The sequence below is a fragment of the Uranotaenia lowii genome, chromosome 2, assembly GCF_029784155.1.
Source record: "Uranotaenia lowii strain MFRU-FL chromosome 2, ASM2978415v1, whole genome shotgun sequence".
Taxonomy (NCBI): Eukaryota; Metazoa; Arthropoda; class Insecta; order Diptera; family Culicidae; genus Uranotaenia; species Uranotaenia lowii.
Window position 1 is genome coordinate 168,989,064 of NC_073692.1, and position 25,592 is coordinate 169,014,655.

Below are 25,592 nucleotides of genomic sequence, written 5' to 3' on the forward strand. Positions count from 1 at the left end.
TTACTTTCAAGAAGGCTTTAGAATCACTTTAAAACTTTCTAGTACAACTCTGATCTGTTCCAAATGACTCATTGTTCTTTACTATTTTGAATAACTAAAAATAAGGAAAAAATTTCGACAAACCTACGAAAAGTTATTTTGCATTTAAAAAAATTGAATCAGGACTTTTTGAAGGATTGATAAGAAAAATTAAATCTAAGTTTTCTAGCTTTGATTTTTCAAAAATTAAAAAAAAAATATCAATAACAATGATAACAACTTAAAAGAGAAATTTCCTTGTAATAGAAAAAAGTGAGGGAAATAAAAGTTCTTAAAATTTTAAATGCAATAATGTGAGCAAATCTGTTATAAGTAAAAATTTTACTCGTAGATACCTGTTCATATGAAAAAAATCTTTCTCTCATAAATGAAAATCAACTTTGCAATAGATTTTTTAAAGAATTAAACCTGATGATTTTTTTGAATACATATTTAACATTTGAGTGTTTACCTTGAGCCCGATTAACTCAATGTGGTATAACAAATCAAAATCAGTACTTCACACCTGTATCACATATTAGGATACATGTGCTTCCTTGGGAAAAGAACTGTTGAATTCAATGTTTTTATTTGGATTAAATTTGAGCTCCTGTAACAAAACTTTGAATGATAGTATAAACTTTGAATCTCATTAAAAAATTTCTAATTTTTCTATCTGGAATTCAAAATACTAAATGATTTTTAAAACATAAAATTTTAAACTGATTTTGGATTCTCGATTGGAATCTGATTCATGGATAATTATTCTCAAAAATGAATTGATTGTTTGTAAATGATGAATATTTCTGAGTTTTCGATTGTTGTCATCTCGTAATGTACACCAAAATCAGAATAAAAATAAGAAATTATCGCTAAGAAACAAAACTCGTATTTTTAATATTAACTAGCTGACCCGGTAAACTTCGTTTTACCTTCTAAAGTATAAATCGTCATAAATGTTTAATTTCATCTACACGTCCTTAACTGCATTGTGCTCGCCAATAGATTCTTATGGAAATCGGGACCCCCTATCATCAAAAGTGAGATCCTTGAAACTATTATACATACCATCTCTGACCCAAAAAACCCTCGGATACCAAATTTCACTTCATTCCGACCGATCATTCATACGTGATGTTATTACAAAGAAAATGCCTCCATTTTTATATATAAGAAGATGTGAAGAAGAGATAACTTTGTATGGGGACCCCCCTTTCATAAAAAGTGAGATTCTTGAAAGTATTATACAAACCATCTCTGACCCAAAAAACCCTCGGATACCAAATTTCACTTCATTCCGACCGACCATTCATACGTGATGTTATCACAAAGAAAACGCCTCCATTTTTATATATAAGAAGATGTGAAGAAATAATTTTGTATAGGGCCCCCCTTTCATAAAAAGTGAGATTCTTGAAAGTATTATACAAACCATCTCTGACCCAAAAAACCCTCGGATACCAAATTTCACTTCATTCCGACCGACCATTCATACGTGATGTTATCACAAAGAAAACGCCTCCATTTTTATATATAAGATGTGAAGAGATAATTTTGTATAGGGACCCCCCTTTCATAAAAAGTGAGATTCTTGAAAGTATTATACAAACCATCTCTGACCCAAAAAACCCTCGGATACCAAATTTCACTTCATTCCGACCGACCATTCATACGTGATGTTATCACAAAGAAAACGCCTCCATTTTTATATATAAGAAGATGTGAAGAAGAGATAACTTTGTATGGGGACCCCCCTTTCATAAAAAGTGAGATTCTTGAAAGTATTATACAAACCATCTCTGACCCAAAAAACCCTCGGATACCAAATTTCATTTCATTCCGACCGACCATTCATACGTGATGTTATCACAAAGAAAACGCCTCAATTTTTATATATAAGAAGATGTGAAGAAGAGATAACTTTGTATGGGGACCCCCCTTTCATTAAAAGTGAGATTCTTGAAAGTATTATACAAACCATCTCTGACCCTTAAAACCCTCGGATACCAAATTTCACTTCATTCCGACCGACCATTCATACGTGATGTTATCACAAAGAAAACGCCTCCATTTTTATATATAAGAAGATGTGAAGAAGAGATAACTTTGTATGGGGACCCCCCTTTCATAAAAAGTGAGATTCTTGAAAGTATTATACAAACCATCTCTGACCCAAAAAACCCTCGGATACCAAATTTCACTTCATTCCGACCGACCATTCATACGTGATGTTATCACAAAGAAAACGCCTCCATTTTTATATATAAGAAGATGTGAAGAAGAGATAACTTTGTATGGGGACCCCCCTTTCATTAAAAGTGAGATTCTTGAAAGTATTATACAAACCATCTCTGACCCAAAAAACCCTCGGATACCAAATTTCACTTCATTCCGACCGACCATTCATACGTGATGTTATCACAAAGAAAACGCCTCCATTTTTATATATAAGAAGATGTGAAAAGAGATAACTTTGTATGGGGACCCCCCTTTCATAAAAAGTGAGATTCTTGAAAGTATTATACAAACCATCTCTGACCCAAAAAACCCTCGGATACCAAATTTCACTTCATTCCGACCGACCATTCATACGTGATGTTATCACAAAGAAAACGCCTCCATTTTTATATATAAGATGTGAAGAGATAATTTTGTATAGGGACCCCCCTTTCATAAAAAGTGAGATTCTTGAAAGTATTATACAAACCATCTCTGACCCAAAAAACCCTCGGATACCAAATTTCACTTCATTCCGACCGACCATTCATACGTGATGTTATCACAAAGAAAACGCCTCCATTTTTATATATAAGATGTGAAAAGAGATAACTTTGTATGGGGACCCCCCTTTCATAAAAAGTGAGATTCTTGAAAGTATTATACAAACCATCTCTGACCCAAAAAACCCTCGGATACCAAATTTCACTTCATTCCGACCGACCATTCATACGTGATGTTATCACAAAGAAAACGCCTCCATTTTTATATATAAGATGTGAAGAGATAATTTTGTATAGGGACCCCCCTTTCATAAAAAGTGAGATTCTTGAAAGTATTATACAAACCATCTCTGACCCAAAAAACCCTCGGATACCAAATTTCACTTCATTCCGACCGACCATTCATACGTGATGTTATCACAAAGAAAACGCCTCCATTTTTATATATAAGAAGATGTGAAGAAGAGATAACTTTGTATGGGGACCCCCCTTTCATAAAAAGTGAGATTCTTGAAAGTATTATACAAACCATCTCTGACCCAAAAAACCCTCGGATACCAAATTTCACTTCATTCCGACCGACCATTCATACGTGATGTTATCACAAAGAAAACGCCTCCATTTTTATATATAAGAAGATGTGAAGAAGAGATAACTTTGTATGGGGACCCCCCTTTCATAAAAAGTGAGATTCTTGAAAGTATTATATAAACCATCTCTGACCCAAAAAACCCTCGGATACCAAATTTCACTTCATTCCGACCGACCATTCATACGTGATGTTATCACAAAGAAAACGCCTCCATTTTTATATATAAGATGTGAAGAGATAATTTTGTATAGGGACCCCCCTTTCATAAAAAGTGAGATTCTTGAAAGTATTATACAAACCATCTCTGACCCAAAAAACCCTCGGATACCAAATTTCACTTCATTCCGACCGACCATTCATACGTGATGTTATCACAAAGAAAACGCCTCCATTTTTATATATAAGAAGATGTGAAGAGATAATTTTGTATAGGGCCCCCCTTTCATAAAAAGTGAGATTCTTGAAAGTATTATACAAACCATCTCTGACCCAAAAAACCCTCGGATACCAAATTTCACTTCATTCCGACCGACCATTCATACGTGATGTTATCACAAAGAAAACGCCTCCATTTTTATATATAAGATTTGATTTAAAATATTTAAAATCGAATAGTTCTCAGATCCAAATCTTGACCTAGCACCCAACTAGCACCAGAGGTAGATTAATATAATAAAAATCGATTGGTAAGCTTAACTCAAAATCAAAGATTTTGGCACTTATTTCCTTCCGATTCTGAGGGCTTCAATTATGCTAAATTTTCCAGATTTACGAGCAAACTCAAATAATTTAATCAGCAATGAAAGCAAGCTTCCTATTCTGTTGATTAAGCATTCCTTATACAAAAGCAGCTGACCGTTTGAAAGATTTTAGGATATTTTTTAAGAAGTATCTATTTAATTCGAATAACTATTTATGTAAACGACCTTAAAACTGAATAATCAAACAGCATTAAAAAAAAACCTTTTTTATGCATTAGCAAAAATATTATAGAAAAAGCAGGTCATAACAATTCATCAAGTACCCACTAAACCCCAACGAATAATTTTTGCAGTCTCTTTGCAGAAAGGCAAAAAATAGATCTTTTTTTCCTAGCACCTTTGAATTTTATTTTAGCACTAAAGTATCTTAAATACATTTGCTCCTTCAAACATGCTTCATAACTTAAAGCCTAAAAAATAAGTCTAAGTTAAAATTGAAATTGAAAGTTCTAACATTTTTGTATCAAGAGAAAGAGCTTTACTTTGTTCTACAAAGTTGAAGAATACGAAAAAAAATGTGAAACTGTGTTGAAAACATCAAAACTTCATCTTTGTCCAGGAGTGTAGATTCAGATTTGCATGTAAATTATTAGGCATAATCATTAATTTTAATATCGTGATCAGCGTCGAGTTTCGATATTTAAGTTTTCTGAGACGGAACAATTCTTCGCAGGACTGATAGCGGGAGCGCCTTTATTATTCCTGATTGGCATCACGAGTAACTTTTTGTGATCGGAGACCAACTAGACCACAGAAACAGCCAGCCTTGGTTCAAATGGTGTTTGTTGCTGCTGCTGACGATGGCATTTTGCCGGGCTAGTTTCGTTGCCGAGATCAGCTCCAGCTACTGTTGACGCTCTTGTTTGGGTTTGATTACATTCCAGAAACCGCACCGCCAAATCACCGCACATTCTCCTGAAAATCACCATCCAGAACACCTAGAATTGGCTTCTTGAAACGCGAAATCGAATATTTACCGTCGCTGGCCAATAAAAAAATGTAAACAAGAGAGTGAAAAACATGTAAATAGGAATTTTACGTCAACAACTGTCATTTTTATACAGCAGGGCTACCTAAAAATTTCGAAGTTCATCTGGTAACACCAACATCGAACGTATTGCATTCGAACGAAAACAAGAATAGCTTTTTCGAATTCGATCGAAAGTATCCGTTCGAACGAATGGCAGATACGTCGTAAACCAGAATAAGGGTGATAGAGTTTTGATGTTTAAAACAAAACTTCATATTTTTGCGTATTCTACAACTTTGTTGAACAAAGTAACTCTCTATATATTTAAACAAAAATGTTTGAATATTCAGTTTTTTCATTCATTTTTCATCTTTTATCATTTTTTTTTATCAAAGACTTTAACTAATGTTTTATGCTTTCAAGTTATAAAGCATATACGAAAGAAGAAATGAATTCAAGACAATTTAAAGCTGAAATTAAAGACAAAGGTGCTAGTAAAAATGTTACACTTTTTGCCCTTTCGACATTGGTGAAAAATCTCGAAACAGTATACACATAAGTTCTGTTAAACCAAAGAACAAATTATGCCATTAAAGGGTTTGATTGTAAGCCACATCATTTTTCCAAGATAGCTCTGGTGTTCATTCCATGTTTAACTCTTCGTCACCACTTTGTAGTTCATCAACTACAAAGCTTGATAGTCGTAATCCCAATGTTTTGATGATCCGATCTTCACGCGTTAAACAGGATGATCAAGCTTTTCGGAATCAGTAAATTCAATCAAGCAATTACACCTAATAAACGATTCAAGCCTGGGGCTCGCTACACTGACAGAGTCTGAATCAAGCTAACCGTTGATTAATGATATGCAAACTCGTTGCTCAGGAAGAGTTTCGAGAAAATCCACTCCATACACTCAACCGGTTCCCAGGCGATTTATAGGAGGTACTTTTCATCTGAACCGACCAATTACAAGATTAATGGGCAACAAGATCTGGATCGGTTGGATCCGATAAGGTTCAGCTGGCTGGATTTACTCCGATCTAAGCGCCAACTAATGGAACGAACCTTAACTTCATCAAATGATGTGGAGGGTTCAACTCTAATCGGTTCAATTCCTGCGCGCGCGAATCATGCGCCTCCGCACGCCTCCACGCCATGTGGGGGTTCAAACGAACATAGGACAACAATAAATAAAATGTGTATCTATACACCGTTTTAGAATTGCGGAAGTGATTCGTCGAGCGGGACGACTTTGCAGCAGGGGGTTCTGATGATGGGTTCAAAAAACCAAAGAGATGTTAAAATTAATGCCTTCCCAGCCAGCGATCGTTCAGGTGAGTATGGGTATGTTCGGTGAACGGTTTGCTGGATCGTTGAATATTCCAGGATTTACGTTCTAAACATTTCGTTCTCTCGTTCGGTCCCACCATCGCTCGGTCTTCATATCGCAAATCGAGCAAATTTGATTTATTTATTTTTCTCGATCGCGGTTTCTACCGAACAAAGTCGAGCGAGTATCCATGTGAGTCGAACCGACAGGAAACAAGTTTCGTTTTCCTGGAGTAACATATTGCGCCTCAGAATACTGTGTTCGATTAGATGATTTTATTCTTGGGATGATTTCTCAACACTAATTAAGAATTATTTTACCTAAACTTTAACCACCTCATCAAGAAGAACAGATTAAATTGAATTGAAGGCGTTGGGGTTCGCATTAGGTCTTATAGGACCGTTCGATTTTGGCAACATTTGTTCTGAATACTGCTTAAAATTTATATTATTGAGCCAGTCTAACCAATTGATGGCTAATACAATGTTTTACATTAATTTTGAATAAGGCCGGAACAAATTTCAAATCCATCTTTTGTCACTCGGAGTTGGAATGGAACATCGCAAGGGGGGGGGGGGGGGGGGGACAGTAAAAAATTATGCGAAAAACAAATAAATTGGAATTAATTGCACGAAAGCTTGTATTCAACCAAGTTGCATACTATATTATTGCATAAAACCTATAAATCAAGTAGTTTTTTATCGAAAAATTCAATAAAATCAAGAATACAAAATGTGAATTAACTTCCATTTTCCGAAATTTTGTTTCTGGGTCTTGTAATCTTTCGGATATTTGAATTTTCATTTGAAATTTACTTAAAATATATCAAACTTTATTTATTCCCCCCTTCAGGATTTTGGAAATTTCGCAGGGGGGGGGGGTGACAAAAGAAGAAATTGATATGTGTTCAAGCCTTATTTGAAATCAAAAACCAAAAAAACAAAAAGTCACAAAAATCGTTAGATTTCGGCAAAGTTCGATTTTGGCAAAACAAAATGTACGAGCTTGTTGGCAAATTCGAATCGAATATGTACATATGTTAAAATTTCAGAGGAACATTGAAATTGAAACACGATAGGTATAATATGGGTTTAGAGATTATTTTTATTTTCCGATAGAATAAAGAAATTGGAAAAATATCTTATCAAATCACTAATCGGGACACTCGAGAAACACTTAGAATCGTGGAGTCAATGTAGTGATACTATGCTGCTGTGGATTTCTGAACATCACACGGGTATAGAAATGCGGGCATAATGAATGTCGAAAAACAGAAACTGTGAGCGCCTTGAGACATTAGACTGAGTCGATTTGGGGTCATTTTTGAATTTCTCAAACCCTGAGGTCTTAAAAGCTTCGTTTTGGTCCAAAACTCATCCATGATTTTTTGCAGAATTTTTAAGTAACGTTTACATGAGTAAATTTTAACTTTTAGGTTTGTATGGGAAAATTGAATATTTTGTACTGAAAAATCAATATCATTTTTGTTTTTTCTGTGGAACCGAGCCTGATTATGGTTTTTGTGTCAATTTATAAATTTGCAAAAGAAAATTTTCCGCTGAACAACTTTGTTGAAGACCGTAACTTAGTATCTTATTAGGCAAAAAAGTTATTAGCGGTTTAACAGGGGTATGTCTTTTCGCATTGATGAACAATAAATTCAATTGACATCACTGCTGGAGCCACGCGAAGTATTGCATGAAAAGTTGCCATGCAAGACCTCACTAGGCACCCAGCAGCGATGTCAATTGAATTTATTGTTCATCAAAGCGAAAAGACTTAATGCCTCCATGGCCTTTTTACCGTAATGGCAAGATGCCAAATCCGGCCAAAACAGTACGGAACAACCGGTTTTCTTCAGGAAAGGCAGCAGACGTTTATTGAAACACTCTTTCACGTAAATTTCTTGGTTGACAGTCCCGGAAGCTATGAAAATGCTGCTTTTCAAGCCACAGGTACAGATGGCTACCAGATATTTCTTCGCGAACTTTGACAGTTTCATGTGCTTGAAAATATCTGCTACCTTTCCCCTTCCTTTTGCCGTATAAAACTCCTGTCCCGCAAGCTGCTTGTAATCGGCTTTGACGTAGGTTTCGTCGTCCATTGCCATGCAGTCTAACTTCGTCAGCATCGTCGTGTACAGCCTCCGGGATCACGCTTTGGCCGTCGTATTTTGTTTATCATCGCGATTTGGAGTCACTACCTTCTTGTAAGTCGATAGTCCGGCTCGTATTTTGGCTCGATGCACGGTTGTTGACGATATACCCAGCTTATTTGCGGCATCTTGGAGAGAGAGGTTAGGGTTTCGCTTGAAACTACCGGCAACCCTCTTTGTCGTCTCAGCGGCTTCCGGTTTTCGATTTCCCCCCGATCCAGACTTCGTGGCTGTCGACAAGCGTTCCCCAAACACTTTAATTACATTTGTAACGGTTGATTTGGCAACTTTTAGCGATTTTGCCAGCTTTGCGTGCGAGTAGCTCGGATTTTCGCGATGCGCGAGCAAAATTTTGATACGCTGCTCTTCTTCCTTGGACGGCATTTTGACAGCTGAAGAGTGAATTCCAAAATCAAAATAGGAGCAACATTCTACACACACACACACACACCTTCAAAATGAGGGGTGTTCAGGGTTTTTAAATGCAAAATTGAAAGAAATGCGTCAAGTTGATATTGACCAAATTTTGACCGTATCACCATTTATTTTGGAATAACAAGCAAATTTTTAAGAACATTTGATCTTGTAAGACATTCTAGGTGAGGATATAGCTGAGGAATCAATTATCCTCAGGAATCAAGTATCCACATTCTCCCCTACTATCTGCGTTCAGAATAAAGACTGACTGAAATAAACTAAGTTTTATTCTTTCAAAAAGAACACTGTACCGTAGATCTACACAATTTACACAGTTTAATAGACAGTTAGAGTTTAAATAAATTTAAATACGTACACTATCTAAGTCAATCAGATGTCTTTCATTTTCTAATCCACCCATCATTATTATTTTATTCATCCATTTCATAAACCAAGAACTATAATATCACAAAATTCTGAAAATAATTTTAGGTGTAGTTTAAAAAAAATCATATTGAAGCAGAATTTTGTTTGTTTTGTTTTTTTTTTAATAGCTTTACCTGACTAAATACATCAGCAGCTGGCGCGGCGGAATGCATTCCCTTTCCTCAAGATCATGATCCCCGAAACCACCTTCCAGTTGAATTTTACGGGCAACCAATCTCCGATTGACCGTGGTCGGTGTTTTGAGCGATGCCTCGAATATCGCAAGCTCCTTCCGAAAATAATCCCTCCGTTGCTTCTCGTTCTCGAACTGACTGAGATCCACTTCCTCTTCTTCCGAGCTTTCCCGCTCTTCGTCAAGACTGATCTTCCTTACCACCAACGTTTGCACTGTTGTGTGATCATCACTTTTAACCACTGGCACCAATGCAAACCCATCACCGGTCACATCGGATGAGTCCTTCCGGCAACTGTTCCTCCGGTAGGATTCCACACTGTCGGCAACCATTCGGGACACTTGACCACCACCCACTTTATCTTCCGGATCCTTCGATAAACAAACACCGCCAAAATTCCCCCCATTTAAGATTTCCATAATGAAACTTACTGGCTGTATTTCGTCAAAACTCATTCCGTTCTTCAGCTTTTTTACCTCCCTTTTTGTAATACAGCAGCTCACACTTCTAGAAGCTACCAATTTCGGGGTTCTAAAACAACTTGACGTGTTGTTTACAACTGTGCAAAATTTAAACCGCTCCGTAACACCGCGACGGACGTCTTTTTCGTTGTCGTTTTCAAATGGGAATCGAGCACGTTCGACCAGTTCAACTTTTACTCCTGCACTGACTGAGACTGATGGATGAGGGAAAATATCGCGTTGTACTAAAACAGCAACGATCGCCGAGCCAAGCCAAGCCCCCCGAATGCGAATTATTGTGAGTGTTTTTTGCTATTGCTGCTGCTGTTGTGCAGTTTGTTGATGCTTTTCGCAAAGAAGAGCTCGGTGCAGCACGCTCAGATATCAAACAGTTTGTGATATCGAAGACGAGTATTCTCTGTAGCTTCACAGTGTGGTTCAAGTTAAAAGCAACTCAGTTCAAAAATTCTTCTGCAAGAACCATCTCTATACCGTCAAACGGGGCATCATGCAACAGCGGGGTTCGATGCAACATTTATATAACACTACATTAAATCAATTTTATATTTAATGTATTGTAATAAAGTTATCGTTTAATGATCACAAAATGATGATGACATAATTTCTCACATCTTAAGCTAGTTTTCTTAAGTTTTTTATTTTTATGTGAAATTTGAAAAATCGAGCAATAAATGTACTAATTTTAACATTTTTTTATGCCGAAAAAAACTTTACCCAGTATGACGGATGGCTTGATAATATAACCTACAAACTTTTTACTGGTTTCCTCATATTATACCAACATTGTTGGTGTAAAAATATTTTTCGAACAATCACCCAATTTTTTTAAATAAATATTTTTAAAATTCCGTTAGGTGTCTGGGGTTAAATGCAACAAAATGCAAATTAAAGAAATACCTTGTAAATCTCGTTTCCATGTGTTGGAATATGAATGTTTTGCATCACGCGTTTGTAAACATTGGAATTTCTTTCATAAAAACATTTATTTTAATTATTTCAGCTTTTAGAATTTTTCGTAGTATTATTTAACCCCTAAATGTATGCAGCATCTTCATTTTCAGAAAAAATGTGAAAATTAGTTATTACAGACCCAAAAACTACTGCAATTGGTGTTGTCATGCGTAATGATCTTTTAGGCATCGCTAATATATTAAAAACTATAAATTTTCGTACGTGTTCATAAGATTTTTCATTAAAAACAAAGTTTGTTGCAAGTTACCCCATTTTCTAAGGAGGGTGAAAATCGCATGTTTTTAGAAAATTAAAAAAAACTGAAGAAACCTATAATTTTTCTAACTACGCCTATTTGATACCCCAGCATCCTTAAAACTTTTGATGTATAAGGGGTAGGATTAATTGTGAACATAAGTTTTTTAGAAGCCATTGAAGTTGAAAAATGTTGCATATTGCCCCAGTTGACGGTATATCCAATTTAGTTGTTATAGAAACCGGCTTTGGAAGGATTTGACTACTTGAATTTCAAACAATTATTGCACTTTGTGAATAATTTTTTGGAGACGTTACAGCTCATCAATTTTTAAGTATAATCAAATAATGAAGGGAGGATGGTCAAACCATGTTTGGTAATGAACAAAATATATTTAGTTTTAACGTTCAAGAATAAAACTTGAAATTTCTAAATTAAATTAAACGAATAAAAAGAAAATTAAAGCTTTTTCTTACTAAAAGAAAAAAATGAATGTTGATTCTTGATTTTATATCATCTGTTTTGAAAAAAAATCTAAAGTGTTGAACAAAATACCTACTTTTACATAATTTTGAATAGTATCAATTCTAAACCGCACACAAACCAGAGTTGTTAATTTTTTTGCATTTTAGGATTCAGCACTCAAACGCTTTAAAGAAGCTCTAAAACTTTTGACTTCACGGATTTTAATGGGCAGACGAATCCATCAAATGTACAGTACCATCAAGGCCGTGCAAACGGGGGGAGGGTTTAAGGGATTCCTCCTTCCTCCCTCCCCCATGAAGATTTTATCCAGGTATTTTTTTTTTAAATTACCGTTGTAACAGGAAATCACTTGATCCCAATGACTGTTGACAAACAAGTCAGAAAATTAGCTCGCCTCCGGTAGAATTTAGTACTACATCCCATGCTATATCACTCTTAGACTGAAATATTTCATTTTACGATTCTATATGCGTTCACAAATTAAAAATAATTTTTAAATGTAAATATCTTTCTAAAACTTAATTCTCAACACTCAAAAATACTTCCTCCACTTTTGCATGGGATTTCTTTAAGAACTGTAACTGTAACAATTTCAGAATTTGAAAACCAACTATTTCAACATCGAATTATATTCATAAAATACTGATTTTACAAACCAACAAGCGAATATGGACCTTTTCAACTATTCGGCCAAACGAAAACTCGGCCGAATATTCGGTCAAATATTCTGTTTAGTTTTCCATAGAAATAGAAAAGCGATAATTTCATTTTTCTTCTAATTTCTTCTATCTTAATGCTCCTCATGTTTTAAAGTCGATTATTTCCAATCAGTTGTAAAATAAATCAGATCTTCTTTTTTTTTATTTTCAAAATGTCATCATTAGCTGCCATGTCGCATCTACACAGTAAACGAAAATTTCCGAGTTCGGTAATTTTTTCACCGAAACCCTAACATGTGTAAATCGTTAAACTGTTCGGTAATTCTTTCGGTAAAAAATAAATGAACATCGGTAAATCGATTCTTCACTTATCGATGTTCGTTGATTTTTTACCAAAAAATTTACACATGTTAGGATTTCGGTAAAAAAAATTACCGAATTCGGTAATTTTCGTTTACTGTGTAGGACGTTTATTACCAAAGAGATTGGGTTCCAGTTAAATCTAGGAGAAAACATGTCAAAACAGGCTATTTAAAATAGCTTATTTGATATTGAATTATATGTATGTCGAATCTCAACTAGATGTCTACCAAAACAGTTGTCAAAAAGAAACCTTATCCTTAAGCATACCATAAATACTTTCTACCTCACGTATCCAAACGGCCGGCTCTGAACGATTTTTTTTAAAACTTGAAAAAATACTTGAAATATAAACTGTTAATGTGTGTTAAATTGTGTTAAAAATCGTATCTAAGGTTTTAACAAAAATTGGTGTTTATTTTGAAATTTACTTCAAAAAATCGTTTTGTAACGCAAACTCTAGAATATTTCAAGAGAAATCTGAGTTTTTAATTTGATTTAGCAAATAATCTTACTAAACCAGCTTAAAATCCGGAAAGTTTTAAAAATATCCGGCTATCCCGGTCAGATTTAACTTTTCTCGAATTCTTCAATGAATTTATGGACAAGCCGGGATATATCAAGAAAATTTGGAATAATGATTACAAAATTATAAAGGAAGTGAAGGATTTAAGATGATTTACTGAAACCATTAGTTTCAATGAGTTTGTTGCTTTTTCACATTACGTTTGCAAATTTTATAATTTGGCCAACATTAACTGAAAAATTTGAAAATTTTGTTATTGTATGAATATAAAAAAATAAATATTTGCCCTATTCGGCCTATTCGGCCCAATAATTAGCTCAACTATTTGGTGAGCCGAATATTCGGCTTAACGGTTTTTTGGCCGACCGAATATTCGGTACATCTCTAGTGTTTTGCTTGTCCTTCTAAATATTTAATTACACATTCGAAAGGGTTTTGATTACGCAAGGCCAGAAAGCTAAAATTTTTCCGAGGTGCACAGAATTTCTGAGCTGATTTTTGATCAATTTGGGAGCCATAAATTCAAATTACAATTATTAGTTTTTTCTATCAGCTTTTTTTTATAAAAAACTTTTGAAAACAGGTGGAAATCATTTAAAAACTGTCTGCACTTTTCTGTCAAAACTATATAACGTTACAAACAAAATTTAAAACAAGATTATAAACAACTAGCTGACCTGGTGTGCTCTGCTACCCTTTTCCAGGGAACAAAATAATTTCTTTAAGATTATTGTAATTAAAAGAAACTGCCTTTTATTTAAAATATCAACATTAATCAAAAGCAAACTATTTTTATGGCATCTGAGCTTCTAGATTGTCTTGAGTCTCAACGTAACTTGAACGTTGAAGGAGTCTTTTTATAGAAAAAAAATAGGAGGAATCTTCAATACAATAAACCCTTTAGATACACGCAAACTTGATGAAAACACTAAGACATTAGTTATGTTCCTAAGATGTATGTTACATTTATTGAATATGAGAGTTTTCATTCATTGAAATGGGAAGAGTTTATCAATACAATATATCAACTCATTTTATAGAAACGTATTTGTCAATTCACTACAATATCTCATTTTGTCAAAACGCTTACGTTCATAAATTTTTAACAAACAATCTTCGAGGATTGTTAAATTTTTTTAATGTTTTTGATAGTTTTGTATGGAGGCCCTAATGTTTGAAAAAGTTTCAAAATGTTAAAAAAAAACCATCCCTGGTCTTGAAAACGGCTCTACATCAAATTTCTGGTGTCTGGTGTCTTTTTCTGGTGAAAAAGAGATTCCTTTAGTCGGAAAAATTTATCTCTGCTTATAAAAGTCTCACGCTGCCAAAATATTTGCTAAAGCCCACTGTATCGTTTGACATCTGAAAACTAAAACTAGTAGTCGGAAACAAGATAACATAAAAGGTTTTTAGGTAAAACATTAGGGATCGCGAAGAAATCTACGCCGAAAAACACCGAAAATTATCTATCATAAACCACTGGACCAAATTGTACCAAATTGGTATAAATGAGTTACCTAACGTTTTGTGTCTAGTTTTGTCAATTATGGTTTCATGATTAAAATTTATAACATTTGAGTTATGCTTGTAAGTGTAGCACACTTGCGAAGAGCGAATAAAATGAGATATGCCATATTTGCTTAAAAAAGGGATTTGAACTTCACACGGAAAACTAAAATAAGCGTTCATGAGGTAAATCTATATCGAGACTGTCAAAAACTACTTTTACATTTAGAATTAATTACAAAATTTTCTTGAAATTCAAAAAAAAAATTTCAAACATGGCAATTTTCCCTAGTGAATGGATCATCGCACATATGATAAAGATAATATCTATTATTGAGTATACGATAAGAGTTATCTTGCGTATTCGTTAAATATTTAGCAGCTTGACAGTCATCAAAACATTTTAAAGGTATCAAAATATTCAATTAACACTAAGTGTTTAAAAAGTCAGAAATAAAATTAAAAAAAAATTCAATTCTTTACCAGCAAACCCATTTTTTACTCTCATCCGTCCCAGAAATTTTTACCCGTTAGAGTTTTTGGAATGTCAATTTGACGCTCCTGACTCAAACCGCTATATCGCTCATGTTTCTCAATTAATATATGGGGATTTTTTTTTATTATCTGACAATTTGCGCCGGGGGTCTTCAGATTTTCCCCAAAATTAAAAATTTGGTTCATTTTTGCGACTTAAAAACACATGTATTTTTTCAGATTTCTAACATTCTTATTTTTTGAGTTAGCTTCGGTTAGATTTTTTTGTAAATAAAAAATAACCATTTTTTAAAGCTACATAACTCTGTTGTTTCTCAACGGAAATTATAAAATAGCACATCAAAATGCATTGAAATTTTATCAGCTTTCCAAATAGAATAGTTAAAAAAAATTAAATAATGACCTTCAACATGAAAAGTTGTAAATAAACTTTAAATGGCGTCTAAAAGTACCGTCTGCACCACCGAATATTTTGCAAAAAATACCATTGTGTAGCTCGATTCATGATGCAACTTTCATCTGAAGACACCAAAGTGGGCCATTAACACCTTGAAGAGTTATGAAAGAAATAATGACAACAAATCTCTTTTTTTGAATCGAAAACAAACAATGGTGGAACAACTGCACTCACATATGGAGATAGCAAGCACTTCTAACAACATGGAAACAAAAGAACTTACCAAAGCAGGTAAAAAACACTACTTTTTCGTGCTTTGTAGAGTGTTTGCAGCAAAACAGACTTCAAATTTCAACCAAAATTCTGAGTATCGTATTGTTTAAGTGATATAACTAATAATGGGAATGTTGCTTTTACAACCTGGTCATATACTATATAACTTATTAATGTTTCGATCAAAGATCATTGTGAAGCATAATCAATGCCAATTGTAGAAGGTTCAGTCCCTGTGTTTGGGATCACAAAAAAGTGATTAAAAAAATGAAATATAGACGTGCTTTAAATAGTTTTTATATCGGGAGCTAAGCACTGGTCACCAAAATCCTTTCCCATTGATCAAAAAAGTATGAGAGAGTGGCACAAATGTTGTAGAAATAATCAAAGAGCTCAGTATGGCCAGCCTAGGCTGTAAAATGATGAAAATATGATACTTTTACCGTATTCGTTTTCTACATTCGCCCAGTTTTGAGGTTTACCATACTAGAACGAACATAATTCGTTGTCAGTGTTTTGCTACCTCGATCGCTCACACACGAATCTTCAGTGTTCCACCGTCCATTTTAAATCAAATCTGGGGAATGCGGATGCAAAACTTAGCGCATAAACTTCTAGAAATGACAGTTAAATGTGCATAACTTGTTGTGACCTGGTGCAAAACTGGGTATAAACGAATTTTGGATATAACATGAAGTCAGTTAAGCTGCAACAATCTACCGCCCCTTCTTTCATAACAGTGCCATATACAAAAATAAGAAAGCGAGACAATCAGCTTTTTCTGTTTTGGAATATATTTTTTAAATTATGACCACCACTTTCAGCATAAACGAAAATCGTTTCTAGGTTGTCAAAATAAATCGTTAGGCCTGAAATTTTCAAATTGGGTTATTTGTAAGGTCGAGAGCACCATTTTTATTGATTATGGGACTGTTAATCGACCATACTTGAAACCTTTTTCGAATCTACTAGCGTAACAGTCCCATACAATATATATTTTTCTCACCGAGCTACTTTCTAAGACTTAAATTTGATCATTTTTGAACTTCTAAATGCAATTGTCAAAAAAAGAAACATACTTTTGCAAAAAAATATCATGAATTCCACATTGTAAGTTGAATCTTTTTACGATTTTTGATTGCATCCGATAATTTTTCGCTCAGGAAGTCATTCCTAAGAAAGTCAGACCTGCCTTCGAAAACTAGTGTGCATCATTCGACATCAAGTGAGTTAAAAAAATGTTTAAATGATTCAAAGCAATAAACCAAAGACTATTTCGCCGAAAGAAACATTGAAAAGTGACCAAATCCGTGGTATTTCACATATGAGACTGTTATTCAGGTATATTTCATATAGGACAGCCACGAATTGATAATTTTTTTTCGAAATTTCTAGAACAAAACCTCTTTTTTAGTCTTTTATGTTGAAGCCTTATGTTGACCTAAAATGACGAAAATTCATATGGGACTGTTATGCGAGTAGGGGCAGTCTGAAAAGGACGAAAAAATAGTGTTTTTTACCAGCTTTGATAAGTTCTTTTGTTTCCATGTTGTTAGAAGTGCTTGCTATCTCCATATGTGAGTGCAGTTGTTCGACCATTGTTTGTTTTCGATGCAAAAAAAGAGATTTATTGTCATTATTTCTTTCATAACTCTTCAAGGTGTTAATGGCCCACTTTGGTGTCTTCAGATGAAAGTTGCATCATGAATCGAGCTACACAATGGTATTTTTTGCAAAATATTCGGTGGTGCAGACGGTACTTTTAGACGCCATTTAAAGTTTATTTACAACTTTTCATGTTGAAGGTCATTATTTAATTTTTTTTAACTATTCTATTTTGAAAGCTGATAAAATTTCAATGCATTTTGATGTGCTATTTTATAATTTCCGTTGAGAAACAACAGAGTTATGTAGCTTCGAAAAATGGTTATTTTTTATTTACAAAAAAATCTAACCGAAGCTAACTCAAAAAATAAAAGTGTTAGAAATCTGAAAAAATACATGTGTTTTTAAGTCGCAAAAATGAACCAAATTTTCAATTTTGGGGAAAATCTGAAGACCCCCGGCGCAAACCCGTCAGATAATAAAAAAAAATCCCCATATGCAACATTTGAAGTTTTAGAAACCTCACAATGTAATTCATATATTTTATTCAAATTATCAATTTGCATTTCTCAGATTTCCTAAAACCTTCATTCTACTTGCACTGGATTTTGAGTATATGAACGCAAGAATTTCGCAATTAAACTATGATCACCAGATTTTCATTGTCATACCCATTTTATCATTTTAACATCACTTATTTACCTTTTTTTGTAGTCATGGCATAAAAAAATTAAAAAAATATACCCTTTTTCGCAACTTTTAGCGTCTAACTTCTGATTTTTTTTAACACTAAGTAGCTACATAGTTTTTTTTTAGCATTTCGTAGCTGAACTTCAGTGTGTTTTTCGAAGCACTTTTTTCAGATTTTTTTCAAAGAAATTGAATTACGGAAAATTAAAGTGTTGTAGCTAAATATTGTCATTACGAAACTTCTTAAAACATAAATTTTGCAAAAACCGATTGAGAAATAAGACAGTTATAGCGATTTTAAGCGAGGAGTGTCAAATTAACACCCTAGCACCTCTAGGTTAAGGTTGCCAGATTGCCCGGCTTTGTCTGGGTTTGCCCGGATATTCATTACAAAATTTGGGAACAGTCTGGCCCAGCCCGGTTGTCTAGATTCCATTGAAAAATGCCCAGATTTTGCCCAGCTTTATTAACTTTATCTGGTAAACCAAACAAAAAACACCAACAAACGCCTCCAAACGAAATTTTTGAGCAAATTTTATGAAAATAATCATGGAAGGTTTTTTTGAAGCCTAAAATACAATTCAAAATCTGTCGATGAGTATTGATGACAAAAATTTTTTTTTTCAATTTTTTCTTGATTTTAGTAGAGTTATTTCTGGGTTTTAAGAAAATTTGCCCGGATATTTCCAGGATTTATGGTTGTCACTTTTGAAATCAAAAGCCCGGATTTTGCCAGGTTTTTAAATAAAATTTTCCGGTTTGTCCGGCCCGGATACGTGCTGAAAAAATTCTGGCAACCTTACTCTAGGTCTGATTACGCTTCATTTCATGATTTTAATTTATTTTTCCTAAAAAATTAATTTAAACAGTTAGAAACGATCTGAATATCAAAAAAAAAAAATTAAAATGAAATACGATTTTCCAATTTTCCCATACATTAATTGTTTTTTTTGGGATGCGTGCATAAAAAAGGTTATGATGTAAATATAAGATTTCATAAACTCTTTGAGGGTCCCAGAAGAAATTGTTTTATTTGGATCCACCTGAATAAAGATACAAGCCGCCAAAGTGTCATACTTACACTCAAGAGCAGATTAGGGTTAAATGTGATGTCTGTTAAATTTGTGAATCATCATCATTTGTGCCGAAGTTTTCAAACAAAGGAAATCCCCAAAATTCGTAAACTGATTCAAGTTTTTGCCAATTTATCAATGCCTTAAACTCTTTAAAATACTCGTTCAAATTGATACAAATCATGGTAATTTTCCAATTAGAGATGACAATCAGAAATAACAGCAAACAGCATGTGTGTACAAGAAACAAAGTATCTTTTATATGAGTCATGAATGAATCAATAAATTTTAGCACAAAACGACTACAGGTGAGCTAATTTCTTGGGTCCGAAAGTGTGAGAATTCAGGAATAATGCAGAAAAACAAAGGCAACACTAACTGCGGCTTAAATATCAAGTAGTGAGTAATTAAGAATGATAGAACTCAGGTAACCAATGATTTTCTAACCTTATCATGTTTACCATCGTTCAGAATTCTAACATTTACATTGGGAAGATTTTACGCGTTCTGTTTTCACACAACTTTGTTTTTCTTCGCTCCTGCTAGATAAATCATTAGCCGGTGTGTTAATTTGGCCGTTCGATGAATTCTGATTATTTTGTCTCTTTTACCCATAGCAAGCCGGCAAATGAGTCATGCTGTTGTTTTGGTCAGTTTTTATTTGAGACGTAGCAAAAAGACAGCAAAACAATTTGCGCTGCGGTAAGACATAGACCAATTTATTAAGAAGTAAAACATGGTTCAAACAAGGGTTTACTACAAACAATATTATGGTTTCAATATTCTGAGCACAACATTGAACTGATAAACTGTTTCCTAGGCCCAAGACCATGTTCAAGATATTGATGATTTCTTATCAAATAAAAATTCAAAACCGTGGCACAATTGAAACCAATGATTAACTGCATTATTCAGAGACTTAAAATGTATTTCACATACTAAGGCTTAACGAGGTTGATGACTCAAAAAAAAACCTCTACAAGTTTGTGGTTTAACATTAACATGATCACTCATGAATAAGATCGAATGGATATTGTTCATTTTTCTTACGAACCACCAAATCGATTTCATGTCTAGATTGAGTAGCTCAGTAGAAAAAAAAATCTGCAAATAAGGAACACTTCCTTCATCTCATTTGCCAAATGCCAAACTTCCTTCAATCTAGCAAATCACACTTTGCAAGTAATAAATTATTTCACGGGCGGCTTGCGGCAGGTCAAACCAATAACGATGACGAGTTGGGTTGTTTATTCGTTGAACGTCAACAAAGGGGCTCAATTCAAAGCTCATCAACCGGCGATGTATTGGGTCAACGAATCTCGCAGTTTTAGCACACCTTCAACCCCATGCATTTGTCACAACAATATATCTAATGTATGTGACCTTTTTGATATACAAAGATAGTTGACACCTATTACTATTTAAGGTCACATTGGGAAGATGCCTAGAATTTAGAAGATAAGGAGTGTATTCGAAAAAAATGCAACACTTTGTTTTGGGAATAACTTTTGCAAGCATGAATGGAAATTTATGAAATTTTCAGCAAAGTTATCTGGTACCTAATGTAATGTTTACGTATGCAAATTTTTGTGATGTTCTGTCAAGTTGTTTTTGAGTTACCGTTCGATGAGGAAACTTTTCGATTACAATTTTTGGGTAACACGTGCGCCTTCCATAATGCATACTATGAACCACCTTTTTTTGAATAAAGGCAATTCTTGATTACGTTTGCTGTTTTCTGAAACTTGACCTTCAAAATAATAAATTTAGCCGATTGTCTTCCTTCGGCATGAAAACATAATATTTAACTTTTTATCACTTCACCACCATTTTTGCGAAATGGCTCGATTCCAGATCCAACTTAAACAGAGTATAAACTTTGTGTGACCTATTAAAGAGCTTTTCAGAGAAAACAGTCGCATTTGGAGGCAGTCTTCTTTGTATTTTAAGCCATTCATCCTGTTAATCGCTATGGAAGAATGAATAATTTGTAGTTCGTTAGCCTCCACAAGTACTAAACATTAAATTTTTCAATTTTTTAGCCTTATTTATCTTCGGGAATTATAGGCGAGACTTTTCAACGAAAAGTTTCAGTTTGGGAACCAGCCAAGTTACCGCTAAAGACTTCGTTTTGCGGTCCTTTACGAAATTATTCAAAATTCCTCTCCAAAAGCTGTCCAAATATTTAGCGCACGATTTTACTACCGTGTTTTGTTTATTTTAACTTGTGGGCAGCTTTTATAGCCTGTAGAAATTAAATCAAGCCTATTTAAAAGTCAGCTAGACGAGCCAGTCAGAAAAAATTTACTTTTTCATCACTTCTTCATTCATATTTTTCGGATTGAGCTGGAAAAAACCTCTCACATTCCTCTCACTTCATGTAATCAACAATCTTCACTATTATTCTAATTTAAGCTCACTATTGGGTCCTATAGGACTTTTAAAACAACTAACCATGTGAACTTTAGTCGAATAGTCAATTTCCAGCTGTCTCCCACTGTGACTTTTTTGCATTTTTTTCGATCCTGCCCTAAAAATTTGGTCATTGAACTTCAGTATTGGATACTATCTCAAAAACCACTTGTCAGATTGTCGCCAAATTTTGTGTACATTACATTATAGGTAGCATCACTGAAAATTTTTTCAATTTCCATCCATGCATTCAAAAGTTATTTATGAAACAAAGTGTTGCAGTTTTTTCGAATACACTCCCCAATGCTGGGCATTTTTGCTAGATTTGAACCATTTGTTACATTTTATCATAAGCAAAATATATAACGTAATTGCAAATTTTAGCTGTAATATTTATGTAGAGAAAGTTGATGAATATGGTGTTAAAGTGCAGGCAATGTTAGTGCTAAGAGTTTTGAACCTTTTACAGATAGTAATGGACGCATTTTTTACTTTCCAGGATCCAATATTCCAATTGACGGCGAAAAATGTTCAGAGCTTGAAATTGTAGAAGTATGATTGCGCTTGAAAATATACAAACGTTTCACTTACTTTTATCGTTTTGATTCATCTTTTTGGAATCGATTATCTATAATTTAAAAAAAAATCACACTTCTGTAGCCTTTTATTTTGATAACTGGAAGAATTTGAATATAAAAAAAATTTTCTTCTCTGACTTTGATCACTAGCACTTTTGAAATAAACTTTAAAAAAAATGATATAATTCAATCAACCTTTATGTGTTTTTATCTTAGGTACGAAATAATAATTTTTTCTTATTGAAAAACTTGCATTTGAAATCGTGATGAATTCAAAGTTTAGATAAACAGAGGAATTTTTCAATCAACCCTTCGGAAACAAAGAAATATAAATCAAGATGATTAATAATGATCATTTATTATCATTACGCTTAACAATTCATAATCATGGTTAATTTCTGACCTAATCTGAAATTTATTTTAGAATTCGGATTTAATTTATTTCAAAATCAGGTGTTATATTTCGTATATTCTATTTCTTTGCAATGAATCTTATGTCTAAAGCTTCAAATCCTGATCTTCCAAAATTTCACATTAGTTTTCTGTATTTTGAAATATCGACTTAAAATATCTAGTTTAGAACGAAAAATGTCATTTTGAATTATTTATTAATAACTTCCCGGGAATAACATTGATTTGATACTTTGATTCTGGTTAATTATGGATTATCTATTATATAAAATTCTCTTGTAACGGTGTTTGTAGTACTACTCCTCCGGAATGACCCAACAGATTCAAATGATATTATTTTTAGAATATTCTGTGGGCATGCGAATCGGTTTATATCGAATAAAAACAACAAAAAGTCGCATCAATTGTCCGTAATTATTAAATTTGTAGTTTTTTGAATGAAATGAAAGTCATGGCATCCATTTTTTCGAGATTTTTTTTCTCTTTGGGCGGTTTGTTTTTCGTCTCCAAGGTCGAAGCGTCGCGACCTGACGTCGTTAGAAGATAGTAACCATGGCATAGCATACTGATCAGTGAGAATATTTTGGCGCGTATTTCTCAACCAAGCATATTTTCAATGCAAGTGGTGGCGATATGATGCCTTGATGTGATTTTTTTTGTTCTTGATTCCTAGCTCACATGGTTATGAATGACGCCTAGATGTAACTCAGGTTGTCATTTTGCTGATCGAATAAAACATATAATATTGTTTTGCCAAAATCGGAAATTGAAAAATCAGGCATCCATTTTTAGAGATTTTCTTTTCTTCGAGGGGTTTGTTTTTCGTCTCCATGGGCGAGGAGTCGCTAGCAAACGTCGTTGCAAGATAATAGTAACCAAAGCATACTGTTCATTGATCGCTGGAAAAATTTAAAAATTAGGCGCCTATTTCTCAACCAAGAACATATATATCTTATGCACCCCAGACAACCATTTGGTGGGTATTTCGAATTTGCAACGCAAATATACGTGCAAATATACGTGTAAACATATCGTATATAATGTAGCAAAACCAGTAGATACGTATCATTTTGGAGGCCATATAGGTACATTAGCAAACATATTCTTGATTTGGATTGTATTAAATTACGATTCGCACGACTTGTCATGCGCATCATTTACGACTACCCTGATTCTCTTTGAAATATACTATGACAATTTACATCATCATATAGATGATTGAGGTTGTAATATACGACATTTTTCGTAACAATATGGAAAGTTTGACGACTTATTTGGTCGTCTTTTGCGACTTGAGTGCAGGGCTCTCATTTTCCGTCAGTTGAATAAAAATAAGATAATTTTTTTTATACTTTAAACCAATCAGTTTATTCATCCATAAAAATAATAAAAATAAGATTATTTCAAAGAAACGCGTTTTTTCTGTCAATTTCAAGTTTATATCGTACAAATTTATTATTTGCCTGATTGCTGATTTTATTGTTAGTACCTGGACTTGATCCCCTGACCATACGATCTGCAGCTCATGATGATTCCTCGACGCTATCTGGAATATAAAAATTCAAGGGGATTTGCTTCAAAGGCATTAAACCAAAAGCAAATCGTATATTTCTATAACTTAAATCTTTTAAATCGTAGAACACGTCATCGATGATCTAAAAATAGACCAACATTTTGAAGCCTCCTTTAATTCGATTCCAATCATCGATGTCCCATTATCATAAACGATTTTATTGAACTTTTTTGTACTCTTTTACGATTGCCAGCAAATACGTTTTACGAAAATCAGACATGCGAATTAATTTGCAAAGGTGTACGATTGCATGCACTTTATTACGAATCAATGCAGTTATATACGTTTTTTATTTCGAGTTATTTTATGCATAGCACGACAAAATCTCTCAGTCACGGCTGATCACCGTATATCGGTCGTTTCACGGACTTTTTGCGAATTGTCGTACACAAAGATCGAGTTCATATGTACATAAATACGAGTCTCTCTTCTTGTCGTAATAAAATCATGCAATGCTTTTAATTACGATAAAGAATATGCATGGACCACACATTGTAGGTTCAGATATACGAAAATGAGTATAAATGACAATCTATACGATGTAATCTGTAAAAGAAAATACGACTTCTGGTTGTCTGGGACGTTGGGGCGATATGCAACCTAGATGTGTTTTTTCTTTACTTATTTGTACACAGCACATGGTAATAAATGACGCCTAGATGTGATACGGATTGATATTTTATCGATCGAATAAAAACCATATAAACGATTTCAAATATTAAAACAAATTTTAATTCGTGTTAATTTAAGTAGTAAATTGTTGTCCAAAAGATATCAATTTGGTAATGATAAATATAAAATAATGACACTTTTTGGACGTTTGAAAATAAGAAGTTGGGAAGCTTTACATTCAATTTCGTATAATCCGATACGCCTAGAACACTGGACACATTAACTGAACGAGAGTCTGTTCTTTGAAATAGATTAGATAGGATTGAAATTTTTAAAGGCCGAATGAACTTTTCGATTTTTTGCAAACGTAAGTTGAAGTTATCAATAAAATAATCTACTTTTCTATAACAAAGCATGTGGATATGAATTTTCCGGAAGAATTTTCAATTAAGAAAGTAAACTAGAGCAAGTGCAAACTTTTAACTTTTACGAAAATTAAACTCAACTCTTTTTTTTTAAATCATTCATCAAAAAACTGTTTACACGTTTACTGTTTGTTTACACACAATTCAAGTACGAACTTAACATGAAAAGTATGTTTTTGTTTAACATATTTTGGCTACATAGAAGAGACTTTTGATTCACTTTTTTGTTGAAAAGT

The 25,592-nt window shown here is 33.7% G+C and overlaps 1 protein-coding gene across 4 annotated transcripts in view; it reads right to left on the reverse strand.

Annotated features, from left to right (window-relative positions):
* The window catches only part of LOC129748565 (nocturnin), a 125,445-nt gene that overhangs the window by 74,277 nt on the left and 25,576 nt on the right, over positions 1–25,592 (reverse strand). The window contains exon 2 of one of the 4 annotated variants that reach the window (XM_055743216.1): positions 9,527–10,262. The exons of the other annotated variants lie outside the window; for them this stretch is intronic. Coding sequence (XP_055599191.1) covers positions 9,527–10,041 — 515 coding nt within the window. The 5' untranslated portion in view covers positions 10,042–10,262. The remainder of the gene's footprint in view (positions 1–9,526; positions 10,263–25,592) is intronic. 4 annotated transcript variants of the gene reach the window in all.